Here is a 14,596-nt window from a genome sequence, read left to right as displayed (position 1 = left end):
GTAGCCCACGTCATATGCATGAACATGTGCGAAATTATGGACGACCGGATCTATTCATAACATTTACGTGCAACCCGAAGTGGGTCGATGTGTCTGATTGTTTACTTGATGGTCAGGTTGCCAAAAGATCGGCATGACATAACTGCCCGTGTATTCCAACAAAAATTGAAAAAATTAATGGATCTGATTGTCAAACTCCGTGTATTTGGAGAAGTGCGGTGCTTTATGTATACCATAGAGTGGCAAAAAAGAGGCTTACCTCAGGCACATATTTTGATTTGGTGCGTAAGCAAAATAACCCATGATATGATTGATACCGTCATATCGGCCGAAATTCCAGATCAAACCATCGCCAGGATTATTCGAAGTTGTCACAAAAATATGATTCACGGTCTCTGTGGTGATATTAATCAAAATCTACTTTGTATGATTGATGGTAAATGTTCGAAACGTTTTCCAAAGCAATTGATTGCTGAAACAATTACAGGAGATGATGGATATCAGTATCACAGTATCGTCGACGATCAACTGAAGACAACGGTAAATCAACTGTAATTAAAATTAAAAATCAAGATGTTGAAATCGATAACCGGTGGATAGTTCCGTACTCACCGATGCTGTCAAAAATGTTCAACGCTCACAACAATGTAGAATATTGCAATTCTGTAAAATCAATCAAATATATTTGCAAGTATGTGAATAAGGGCAGCAATATGGCTGTTTTTGGAGTGGCTCCTGAGAATAATCTCGACGAAATTTTGCAGTACCAAATGGGGCGCTATATTAGTACGAATGAAGCTGTATGGCGTATTTTATCGTTTCCAATTCATGACAGACATCCGGTTGTTGTACATTTGGCAGTTCATCTTGAAAACGACCAACGTGTTTACTACACTGCTGCAAAAGCCGAACAAAGAGTAGTAGAGCCACCAGTAACTACACTGACAGCTTATTTCCAGTTATGTGAAACTGATGAATTTTCCAGACTTTGCTATATTCGGAAGTGTCTCACTATTTCACATGGAATGCATCAACAAAAAAATTTCAACATCGCAAACAAGGCACACCTGTTGATGGTTATCCAGGTATTTTTCGAACAGATGCTTTGGGACGCATTTTTACAGTTAGTCCAGCTAATGTTGAATGTTTTTACTTGCGAATTTTGTTGGTGAACGTACATGGACCTCAATCATTCCAACATTTACGAACTGTTACTAGTCAATTGTGCGCAACATACCGTGAAGCATGTCAACACTTGCATTTGCTGGAAGATGATACGCATTGGGATGCTACGCTTCGTGATGCATCAATTGTTTCTCCACCAATTCAAACTCGTATGTTATTTGTGATCATAATATCAACATGTTTTCCATCAAATCCACCGGAATTGTGGAATAAATACAAAGATTTCATGGCTGAAGACATTTTGATTCGACTTCGACATCGTTCCAATGATCCTGCATTGCTGCTGACATTGGAAATGTATAATGAAGCCTTGATAATGATCGAAGATTTGTGCCTTACGATTGCAAATAAGGCATTAGGGCAATTAGGATTGACTCCACCGAATCGTCCAATGCATGATTTATTTGAACGAGAATTGCAACGCGAACTCATTGATCGCGTTTTTCCAAATATTGCTCAAAATTATAATAACCATGATTGGTTATGAGAACGTGCAATTTTAGCACCAAAAAATGTCAATGTCAATGAAATCAATTTCCACATCCAGGAAAAATTGTCAGGTAATTCGGAAACGTATAAATCCTTTGATACTGCTATGAATGATGAAGACGCAGTCAATTATCCGGTTGAATTTTAAATTCTTTGGAACCACCAGGCATGCCACCGCATAATTTGAAGTTGAAAGTTGGTTCATCGATTATACTTCTTCGAAATCTTAATGCACCGAAACTTTGTAATGGGACGAGACTTTCAGTGAAGAAATTGATGCCAAATTTAATTCAAGCAACAATTCTCACTAATACCGCGCATCCCATTAATACCAACGGACATGCCATTCAATTTAAACGTCTTCAATTTCCTGTTCGGCTATCTTTTGCTATGACCGTCAACAAAGCTCAAGGGCAAACGCTCCAGGTGTGTGGAGTTAATTTAGAGGAAGCTTGCTTTTCTCACGGTCAACTGTACGTTGCATTCGAGAGTTGAGCCACGAAAAATTTGTTTATTTATGCACCACAAAATAAAACAAAAATGTTGTGTATACAATTGTATTAAATTGAACATTGCTTTTCTTTTTCATTATTGTGTTAAGAAATCATCTTTTAAGCAATCAATTTTTTGCGTAGAGAATCGCGCCGGGTAACGCTAGTACATATATTCATACTTATATTCTAAGTATATGCTTTGATACCAAATATATACCGATCATCTATAAATTATATGCCGAGTCAGTTGCGCATAGAAAATAACCGAATCTGTAAGCGTACATTTCTTTACATTGAAATTATCATTATATTTCTCTTTTAACACCGAAAATGCTCAATTCTGCTATTTTCGTGTCCCCTGATGTTAAGTGGTGAAACACGCTAATAATTTTCTGTGGTGAAACACGCTCATCCAAAACAGTAAATATTCCAAAATTGAAATATCCCTAAATTCTCGACATCGTGAACATTCTCTATAAATATACGTTCTCTGAATAAAGGCAAAAGTCTCCAATGCAACATAAGGATATGTCACTCCTCCCATCTGGAAATAATGCAATGTCCTCATTGCAATTTTTCTTTATCTACAAGTTAAAGTTCTTAAATAGAATTCTTACAATATTTAAAGATATTTTTAGCATATAAAAATGAATAAGTAATAGTGGATAAGTAAAAAGGAATTATAAGATACAATTTTCAATTCTTAGATTTATTTTGAGTTGGTTTTCTTTTTTCTTTTAAATTGGTTTTTATATTTTCTTACATTTTGACTTTTAAATTTTACAATATGATGTTCGCCATCTTCTTCAGTTTTAATAAGACTAACTTTTTTGTATGGATTACTTAGTTTGTCTAATCTCTTCCTCGAAACTTCTGCATTTACAAAGTTTGTGTCAATATCTTTTTATATTATCTTGGTCTTGGTCAATTTTTAAAGTTTTTGGAGGACCCATACAATTAAAAATTTTAGCAATGCTTTTTTGAATTCCAGCCAGTTCAATGCTTTAACTTTTTCTATCATAGCTAATTTAGAGTATAAATCGATAAGCTTAGTATCCAGCTCTCAAGAAATGTAAAAACTTCATATAAAAAAACGCTTAAGAAATGGTGAAGAGGATCTCCTGCGGTAAAATTTCTTGTGCTAGTGTGCAGCTCTAAAGAAGTCTAGTACTAATTTTTAATACATTTTTTCAATAAAATGCGAATATGGCAAACCTGGTTTTGCGAAGAAACATGAAATCAACAATTATTTCTTGAAGGAAATTCAAAGTAATCGTAAAATTCATCGTAAATTAGTTAAAATCATTATTATGAAGTATTGTTCATTTTGAAATGTTGTATAAAACTTAATATCATCAACAAGACTAAATCGCTAGGAAAATATTTATATTACTACACACATATATACGTACATATTACGCACAAAGTTTATTTTCTTTGTTTATTCTCTCTTGTTCTTCTAATGTCGATCATTCACAATGCGTAACCAGCTGTCAAAATTACTTTAAGAAATAATGTATTTTTTTCTTGAGCAATTACTTGAGAGCTGGATACGGACCTGTACATGTTAAATAATATTCATTATTCCATTTCCAAAAATCTGCAACATATTTTTCTCTTACTTTGTAAATTGGTGGTGTAATTTTGAACGGCATTTTGTTAGAAATGTGATTTTTCTTACACTGATTACACAGTTCACATTAATTTATTATTTTGGTGATTTCCTTAAGATAATTTGGGTAATAATACTGTAATTTAAATCATTTTGCAACCTTATCTATACCTTGATGAAGTCCACTTAAATGGATTTGAACTACTTTACTTTTAAAATTTGCAAAATCTGTAATGTTTTCTAATTCTTTTATACACCGATAAATCTTGTTGCGACTTGTTGTTATTAGTGTCTTACAAACGTTTTGAAATTGTATAAAATCAGTACCATTGGGTATAAAACTTGTGGTATTACTTTTTAATAAATGGGTTTTAATTATATGTTTAATATAATCTGTAGTTAATTCTTTGTATGTAATTACAATTAGGTTATTAAAAAAACTTTCGTTATTGTAGTTGAGTCTTTACCATCTCTTATTAATTTAATTTGATTTTTGAATACATTTAATGGTCGCTCTGTTATCTTAATAAAACTTTCAGAATCTTCATCGGCAGAATGAACAGTGTCTACGCTAGATTCAGATTCTTCATTAAAAAGGCATTCCATAATTTTAATTCTAGAAAGAGCGTCTGTTTAAATGAGTTAAGCCTCTCCCTCACACAACCTGGGAAAAAACTGGCGCACCCTAATACGACAGCGCAATTCACCACAGCTGATGACACTTTACGCAGCTCACCACACCTGTGCTCCTACCCACTAATCAAAAAGGATTGACAACGGGAAAGCAGATACATTCGTTGACACAATTCCTGTTTCTACACTGCGCCGCGTCGACACCGTTCAACATAATTCGCTCCTCATAATTCGACGATCAACATTCGCTAACAACTCGTCACATATACTGCGAACATCAACTCTCCGCTGACAACACCCGTCCCGCGCGCTACAGGAAGCTTTGGTCAATAGCGATCTGGCGCGATATCTACATACGCTCGTTTTATGTTGGTTACCCAAATAGTGGAAAAGTTATTGATAACAAAATAAACTTTGTAAAAATACATATAAATACCTAATATATTATATCTTTTATCATACTACTCAAATAACCCGGTACTTTTATTCCCGATGTGCGCGACATTGTATCTACTGGTTAGAAGATTAAACATGGTCCTTCGAGCCTCAAAGACAGGCACTATATATTAACAGCCACATATATATCTATGCAAAAAAAACAAAAAAATGCACATTATACTGACAAATAAAACATACATAAATTCGTAAGGAAAATAAGAACAGTGGAAAGAGTGGACTAAATACAAAAAACAAAAAGCGAAACAGTGCAGTGTATATATACATATGTATAAATTTATTTAATTTAGTGGTACATAAATGTACATTCTTAGATAAACATATATGTATTACATAACCAAAAGTGGAGACGAAATACTACAGAAACGAGAAAGTTTAAATCACTAAAAAAGTGCAGTGAACCTAACAAAACAATATCAAAAATCTAAAAAAAAAAACAAAAATGCAGTGACAATATATACGCATATTAGGGCGGGTCGATTTAAAAATCGCCCATTGCTCTATGATAATCATATTCTAGGGATCAAAATAAGATACTTTGCCGAAGGAACCATACCTCTAAAACGAATTTTGATGTCCCCCAATTTGAGTCGAACCTTTGGGTAGGGGGAAATTTTGAAAAATCCCACTTTGACCCATTTAGAGTTATCCAATCGAGTCCAAATGTATGACAGACCCCCACTAACTTTGGACGGCCGATCCACCCATGCCAGTGGCACACCCCCTGGAACTCTCCTGGAGGGGTTCACCATACAATCATTTCAAAAAAATCACCATTTTTGGTGATTTACATGAAAAAATCAGCTAAATTGCTATGTTTTTTCTTTATTTATTTTCTTTTTCTATAATCTTTTTGAGGTAATAAGAATGAAATGGTAATTGTAAAGTAAGACGCGTAGGGTTTCGGTTGTTAAATAGAACTCAGCTCTGGTTGCCCTGGTTGGTTGGTTTATTTATAGCATTCCTTATCCTAATTTATGTATGCACCACATGCTGAGTGCATACACACATCTTAACACTAATCTACTGTACATACCGACAGTATGTACACATATCTTAAGCATAAGTGTTTTCAAGGGCAAACACAATTGTTTCTTGTCTATTGTTAGTTTAGGATCATTTGCGATCTCAAGAGCAAACACAATTGTCTATTGTTAGTTTAAGATCATCACTTAAATTAATTTTTTTCATTTACATATGTTCTGACTAAATAAATTTCTTAAGAGAAAAAATAGATATTATTATAAATAAATAAATAAAAATACAGAAAAAACATAGCAATTTACCTGATTTTTTCATGTTTTTTGAAATGATTGTATGGGGAACCCCCCAGGGGAGTTCCAGGGGGTGTGCCACTGGCATGGGTGGATCGGCTGTCCAAAGTTAGTGGGGGTCGGTCATACATTTGGACTCGATTGGAGCAGTCTAAATGGGTCAAAGTGGGATTTTTCAGAATTTGCTCCTACCCAAAGGTTCGACCCAAATTGGGGAACATCAAAATTCGTTTCAGAGGAATGGTTCCTTCAGCAAAGTATCTTATTTTGATCCCTAGAATATGATTTTCATAGAGCAATGGGCGATTTTTTTGCCTCCCCACAAATCGACCCGGCCTAACGCATATACATACATATGTATGTATAAACATACCTCAGAAATAATTTGAAAGATTTAAACAAACAAAAACCCACACATCGGGCGAAAGAAACAAAAAGCAATAAAATAAACCGGGCGCGAAAAGCAAAAATACTTAAACAATAAAACAAACACGAAACGAAACAAACGGGCGCGAACTAAAACAAATATACAAACATACAAACAACCTAACAGCGCAAGCAGGTGGCCAGGCGGAGAACAGGAATTAGAACAAGGCGAACAGGCAAACCAACAACAGAGGAGCAAAGGCATTTTACTAAATGCACATACATATATGTATGTACATATACAGCCATATTATCCAAAAAACCCCTTATGGGAAAACGCAGTGAGGGTATTATGTCCTTTATTTAATTGATATATGCCCAAAGATAATATAATTTTACCAAACACGGTAAAAGCCGAAATACCGTTTAGAGTAATATAGATATTTCAAAATATACTTATACTAGCGTTACCCGGCGCGCTTCTCTACGCAAAAAATTGATTGCTTAAAAGATGATTTCTTAACACAATAATGAAAAAGCAAAGCAATGTTCAATTTAATACAATTGTATACACAACATTTTTTGTTTTATTTTGTGGTGCATAAATAAACAAATTTTTCGTGGCTCCAACTCTCGAATGCAACGTACAGTTGACCGTGAGAAAAGCAAGCTTCCTCTAAATTAACTCCACACACCTGGAGCGTTTGCCCTTGAGCTTTGTTGACGGTCATAGCAAAAGATAGCCGAACAGGAAGTTGAAGACGTTTAAATTCGAGATGGCATGTCCGTTGGTATTAATGGGATGCGCGGTATTAGTACAATTTCACCTTTTGCTTTGCCAGTGAGAATTGTTGCTTGAATTAAATTTGGCATCAATTTCTTCACTGAAAGTCTCGTCCCATTACAAAGTTTCGGTGCATTAAGATTTCGAAGAAGTATAATCGATGAACCAACTTTCAACTTCAAATTATGCGGTGGCATGCCTGGTGGTTCCAAAGATTTAAAAATTCAACCGGATAATTGACTGCGTCTTCATCATTCATAGCAGTATCAAAAGTTTATACGTTTCCGAATTACTGACAATTTTTTTTTTCCTGGATGTGGAAATTGATTTCATTGACATTGACATTTTTTGGTGCTAAAATTGCACGTTCTCATAACCAATCATGGTTATTATAATTTTGAGCAATATTTGGAAAAACGCGATCAATGAGTTCGCGTTGCAATTCTCGTTCAAATAAATCATGCATTGGACGATTCGGTGGAGTCAATCCTAATTGCCCTAATGCCTTATTTGCAATCGTAAGGCACAAATCTTCGATCATTATCAAGGCTTCATTATACATTTCCAATGTCAGCAGCAATGCAGGATCATTGGAACGATGTCGAAAGTCGAATCAAAATGTCTTCAGCCATGAAATCTTTGTATTTATTCCACAATTCCAGTAGATTTGATGGAAAAACATGTTGATATTATGATCACAAATAACATACGAGTTTGAATTGGTGGAGAAACAATTGATGCATCACGAAGCGTAGCATCCCAATGCGTATCATCTTCCAGCAAATGCAAGTGTTGACATGCTTCACGGTATGTTGCGCACAATTGACTAGTAACAGTTCGTAAATGTTGGAATGATTGAGGTCCATGTACGTTCACCAACAAAATTCGCAAGTAAAAACATTCAACATTAGCTGGACTAACTGTAAAAATGCGTCCCAAAGCATCTGTTCGAAAAATACCTGGATAACCATCAACGAGTTGTGCCTTGTTTGCGATGTTGAAATTTTTGTTGATGCATTCCATGTGAAATAGTAGAACACTTCCGAATATAGTAAAGTCCTGGAAAATTCATCAGTTTCACATAACTGGAAATAAGCTGTCAGTGTAGTTACTGGTGGCTCTACTACTCTTTGTTCGGCTTTTGCAGCGAGGTGTAGTAAACACGTTGGTCGTTTTCAAGATGAACTGCCAAATGTACAACAACCGGATGTCTGTCATGAATTGGAAACGATAAAATACGCCATACAGCTTCATTCGTACTAATATAGCGCCCCATTTGGTACTGCAAAATTTCGTCGAGATTATTCTCAGGAGCCACTCCAAAAACAGCCATATTGCTGCCCTTATTCACATACTTGCAAATATATTTGATTGATTTTACAGAATTGCAATATTCTACATTGTTGTGAGCGTTGAACATTTTTGACAGCATCGGTGAGTACGGAACTATCCACCGGTTATCGATTTCAACATCTTGATTTTTAATTTTAATTACAGTTGATTTACCGTTGTCTTCAGTTGATCGTCGACGATACTGTGATACTGATATCCATCATCTCCTGTAATTGTTTCAGCAATCAATTGCTTTGGAAAACGTTTCGAACATTTACCATCAATCATACAAAGTAGATTTCGATTAATATCACCACAGAGACCGTGAATCATATTTTTTGTGACAACTTCGAATAATCCTGGCGATGGTTTGATCTGGAATTTCGGCCGATATGACGGTATCAATCATATCATGGGTTATTTTGCTTACGCACCAAATCAAAATATGTGCCTGAGGTAAGCCTCTTTTTTGCCACTCTATGGTATACATAAAGCACCGCACTTCTCCAAATACACGGAGTTTGACAATCAGATCCATTAATTTTTTCAATTTTGTTGGAATACACGGGCAGTTATGTCATGCCGATCTTTTGGCACCTGACCATCAAGTAAACAATCAGACACATCGACCCACTTCGGGTTGCACGTAAATGTTATGAATAGATCCGGTCGTCCATAATTTCGTACATGTTCATGCATATGACGTGGGCTACCAACATATGATTATGGTAAAATTGTTAAACGGCCGATATCATTCACATTTTACATCATTGATTATTGCGTCACGCAAATATATGTATTCCTCTGATCTTAATCGCGGGCTTGATTGTAACGGATGAAATTTAATCGCTCACTTTCAATTTTGGCGTACATATCGATGATATATTGATGCGAAAGTTGATTGCATCGCAAAATAAAATTTGTTTCTGAGGGCGAATCATCAATCGGTACGAATAAAAATTCATCGCACTGACTTTTTCTGTTGATTCTTGACCTGTATTGCAAAAATTAAGTAGCGAATGAAAATGATTTATAAATCATATTTAGCACATTCGCGTAAATTGCGGGAATTCCCGTCATTCATGTTTCCTTCAATAAAACAATTGCGGGAATTCCCGCGCTATTTGAATAGCTATTGATAGGCTTTTCTACCGTCAAAAATGGTTCACTTCTTATCACTTCACATTTTTAGTGTTGGTAAAGTCGTGAACAGGCCAACCGCAATTCAAACAAATTTAATTTGGGGAATCCCCATTCAAGGTTAACGTGCCAGTCATTTGGGGTTTGTTGAGGGGAAGTTTCAATAAAACAAAATGCGGGAAATCCCGACAAAAGTGCATAGGAAATTCATGTGGTAATGGCGGGAATTCCCTAATTTGTTCAGACTATTTAAAAAAATTAACCTGTAGAAAAAAAGCGGGAATTCCCGCTCTTCAATTTTGTATGGAAAAATTAAGTGATTATCTGGCAGCCACCCGCTAAATTCAAATGAACGCGAACGTGTTAAACAAAATAAAATGTATATGTACCAGTTGTTGGATTTATCATTGGTATGTTGATGTGATAGCCATCGTCCCCTCTCCAAAACAAAATGGGGTATTGCAATGCATCATAACAGCGATGGAGTTCTGAAATACGTTGTAAATTCTCATTTCTACGATACAAAACAATGCCTCGTGACTGAAACTGTTCGCCAACCACAACAATGGCTACTTCATCAATCGTTGGTGCATTGAATCGTCTGGTGTGCTCCCCAATTGGTGTTTTATCGGCTTTTATTATGATTTTGTGGCCATCGGAGGGCATCCGTTCGAGTGCCACTTTAAACAATTTCACCAAATCATTGTGTTGATGAAAAAATGTTTGCAATTCATTCACGATTGATCTTCTCGTATTCGTCGAAATTGCACAGCGCTTATTTAATTCACGATTCTCACCATCAATGAAATATATTTGCAAAAATTTATGATCATCATCTGGGAATGGTAGCAAAGACCCAGCCTCATGGTATAATTGACCTTGAATCGGTAACGGTCGAGAAATATATATAGATGATAACGGATCTTAATTTCTAAAAACATCGAACACAGGGACGGCACATAAAATTAAAAATGATATTGCTAATTCCACACGAAGAAATCACCTTAAACGTCGGCATAAATCCATCTTTTATGATATTTGTAGCTCCAAAAGATGTCATTTGAAAGCATGAATTGTATTTTTGAATATTTAAGAGGAAATGCTTTGACGTTGGCGAATTACCAAAAACCAATGAATGCAAAGGTTCTGGCGGAAGTCCTAGCACCGGTAATTTGACTTTTCCACCAGCACAACACATGCCAGGCGTTTCGTTTATGAATTTAAATGCTTTGCAATGTATATGTACATTCTATATTCATCTGGCCAATGTAGGCATACATGCTGTAATCAATGGTGGCATCGTAATTGAAAGCCGCGTGTTCCATTTGACGTATATCATAAACGGACGTACGCCCACGACGGTTTCTTGGTGCTTCACTCTTATCCAAGTGAGTTCTCCGTCTGTGTCGTTGTGTTTCCATTTCATTTCGTCGAACACGATCTTCTTCACTTTGTGATCATCGATTTAACGCTGTAGCATTTGACTGACGTGAACGTCTGCAATGTTTGGTCGTCTTGAACGTGGCATTCTTTCAGTACAGTGTATGACTAATTGAATGTAAAAGAAATACATTGAAAATTATTTCTAGAAAAAATTATACATTTAATTCAAACTTCAATGTGTGTGCGTGGAAATATGAATTCACATACACTCACACTGGACATAACCTCAATTGTGCAAATAAAGAAAACACTCACCGATATCAAATTAAAATTGTGAAAATTAAGTAACGCTTGGCAATTGAACTATATATATAAAAATGAAGCAATTAAAATACAATTAAAAAGAAACACATGGTTAACACTCACCAAAAGTATGTTTGTTCAAAATGAGAGCAAGATATAAAAGAACTCAAAGCACATAAGAAAACTGTCAACTGAATTCCAATGACAGCAAATTAATATTCTGTACGCAATGAGAGCACGATGTAAAATTGATAAAATACTTGATTTTGGTACAGTGTATTTACTCACAAAAAATGTCAAACTTAGGAACGGCTGCACCGATTCCAAACAAACTTCACACAAACCACCTCCTTATAGATAGGAACGAACTCTAAAATTTTTGTGTCAATCGATTCGGCGGTTCTTGAGTTATAAGATTACCAAGGAAATGTAACTTCTTTTTATATATATAGGTGTATATTTATAGCGGTATTCTGTAACCAGTCTCTATTTGAGACATTTTGAGGCAAAGTCTCAATTTGTGACTAGTTACTATTCACTAAACAGTCACTAACGTTAGGCCCAAAACATTGCCTCAAATTTGAGACGTGATTGTTAGAAGGTCACAAAACTAAAAAGAGTTCTTGTCTGCCATTTTGAATATACTGAATAGAGATCATCATAGATATTAATCGATTGTCGTTTTTTATATTTTGTAAGCAGCTCAAACACGAAAAGATTAAAAATAAATGAATTTTTACATAAATTTAGTAAATATTATGAAACAAAGTCAACATATATTTTTATTTTTATTTTTATTGATAATTGTGTTTTTTGACTATGTTATAGAAAATTTAATATTTGTTATCGACATATTTATAATACATACATCTCTGAATAATGAAATGTAATAGATTTTGTGACTGTCAATTACAGAATAGCAAAATCCTCTCTAGTCTCAAAAATTATCTCTAACTCTCTAACTGTATCACATTACAGAATCGCACAGTTAGGTAGTAATGCAAATCGTACTCGACTATTATATATTTAAAAAGGTTTTATGGAATACATCGTAAAATACCTACATTTTAAAGTGCATACTTATGTGCTTTCATAACAAATATATGAATACCGATCAATAAATTATATGCAGAGTCGTTTGCGCATAGTAAATAAGAGAATCTGTAAGCGTACATTTCTTAACATTGGAATCATCATTATTTTTCTCATTTAACATTGAAAATGCCCAGTCATGCTATTTTCGAGTCCCCTGATGCAAAACTCTCTCATTATTTATTTTATTGTTACGAATTAATTAACTTTATTTTTATAGGGCAAAACATAAGAACACAATACAAAATACCATGATAATTGAGTTTTTGGAAAAAAATCCAGGCATCATAAAGGGATTTGCGAAATGCAATAAACCGGGCTTTAAATGTGGTTCTATGGCATTAACACCATTAGAAATGCGTCTTTCAGCACTATTCTGAGAAAGCAACTGGTTTGTGTGAGGTGTATTTTGTGCGGTTATTCTTGCTCAAACTTCACAAGAATAAAGCACAAAACACGCACCACAAGAGGCGAAAAGCACTTTGCTGTGAACCAGCTATTTTACAAAAAACAAATAAGACAAAATAAAGACATTAACAACCAAGAAAAGTGAGTAATTCTGCAAATCTATTAAATTTGGTGCATATAAACATAGTAGTTTCATTTCAGTTTAGGATTTAGAAAGAACAACTCAGGAGCAGCTGCAGCAGTACAGAGTATTATTTCAACATAAATATCTGTATCAGCACATGTATTAAATACATACATATATACAAATAAAATTTTGTGCAAATTATTTAAACAATTATATGTATATGCCTTTTTATTCACACTTGGAAGGAAGTAAAATGTGCAAACACCGTAAGTTACATATTTATTGTAATAGGCAAATACTTACATTTATAATAGATAACGCCTTTGGAAGAATAGTTCCTCCATTCTATTTCAATAAAATAATTGCAAATTTCTTTAAAAATATTGAAATTATCAAAACAAACAAAACCGATTTTGTATTGTGAGGTTGATTAAGAAATTAAAAATAAATTTTCTTTCAAAGAATTAAATAAATTGAGCGTATTTTTGATTGCTGTATATTTATCGAGGCAGAAAGAATGGGAAGTGCATGAAAAAGTTCGATGATTGATAAGCTTTATACAACATTTCAAAATGAACTACATATACATCATAATAATGATTTTAACTAATTTAGGATGAATTTAACGATTAATTTGAATTTCCTTCAAGAAACAATTGTTGATTTCATGTTTCTTTTCGCAAAATTAGTACTAGATTTTCTTAGAGCAAACAAAACAAAATAAAATTAACGGCAGGAAATTTTCTTGACCGTTTCTTAAGCGTTTTTTTTATATGAAGTTTTTACATTTCTTGAGAGTTGGAAACTACACTTTACAGGATAAATAAAGCTGATTATCAGAGCATTATTCATAATGTTCTTGCAGAGGGAGGATTTCAATGCTCGGTGGGGAAAGTCGCCCATATATCGCTTTTTAATGCAATGCTTATTGTATTCCCGCCGGGGGAAGCAGAGGAAAAGGAAGACATCCACTCCGTTGGAAGGATCAAGTGGAGAAGGACCTGGCTTCGCTTGGATTATCCAATTGGCGCCACGTAGCGAAAAGAAGAAACGACTGGCGAGCTGTTGTTAACTCGGAAATCTAGTTATTTTAATATTTCGAACTAAAGGTTAGGTTCCAGCTCTCCAGTAAATCCTCAAGAAAAGAATTCCTTATTTCTTGAGCTGTAGCCAAGTAAAATTGACAGCAGGTTACGCATTGTGAATGATGCACATTAGAAGAGCAAGAGAAAATAAAGAAAGAAAATATACTTGTGTGTGTAAAGATTAGGTTCCAGCTCTCCAGTAAATGCTCAAGAAATTATCAGTATTATTTCTTTTGTGTGAAATAGTAGTTAGCAAGAAATTTTGACATTTCATATCGCACCGTGAATGTTAAACATAAGAAGAAGAAGAGTGTGAAAAACGAATCAAACAGAAAGGATATTTAAGCAAGAGTAATTGGTAAGCTTCCCATTCTGTATACTTAAATTTATTCAAAAATATCATGATTAATTATTATTATTTATTTTTCGGGTG

At 34.5% G+C, this 14,596-nt stretch overlaps 1 protein-coding gene across 1 annotated transcript; it reads right to left on the bottom strand.

Annotated features, from left to right (window-relative positions):
* Nucleotides 1-9,467: 9,467 nt before the first annotated feature.
* LOC120779996 lies at nt 9,468-10,645 on the bottom strand. Its single transcript, XM_040112283.1, has 2 exons — nt 10,155-10,645; nt 9,468-9,619 (listed from the first exon to the last, which is right to left on the bottom strand). Exons 1-2 carry the CDS (start codon nt 10,429-10,431, stop codon nt 9,468-9,470), a joined length of 429 nt encoding a protein of 142 aa, XP_039968217.1. The 5' UTR covers nt 10,432-10,645.
* Between the last annotated feature and the right edge of the window lie 3,951 nt (nt 10,646-14,596).

Source organism: Bactrocera tryoni, unplaced genomic scaffold (assembly GCF_016617805.1).
Source record: "Bactrocera tryoni isolate S06 unplaced genomic scaffold, CSIRO_BtryS06_freeze2 scaffold_120, whole genome shotgun sequence".
NCBI classification, from domain to species: domain Eukaryota; kingdom Metazoa; phylum Arthropoda; class Insecta; order Diptera; family Tephritidae; genus Bactrocera; species Bactrocera tryoni.
This window is presented reverse-complemented; position numbering and strand designations above follow the sequence as displayed.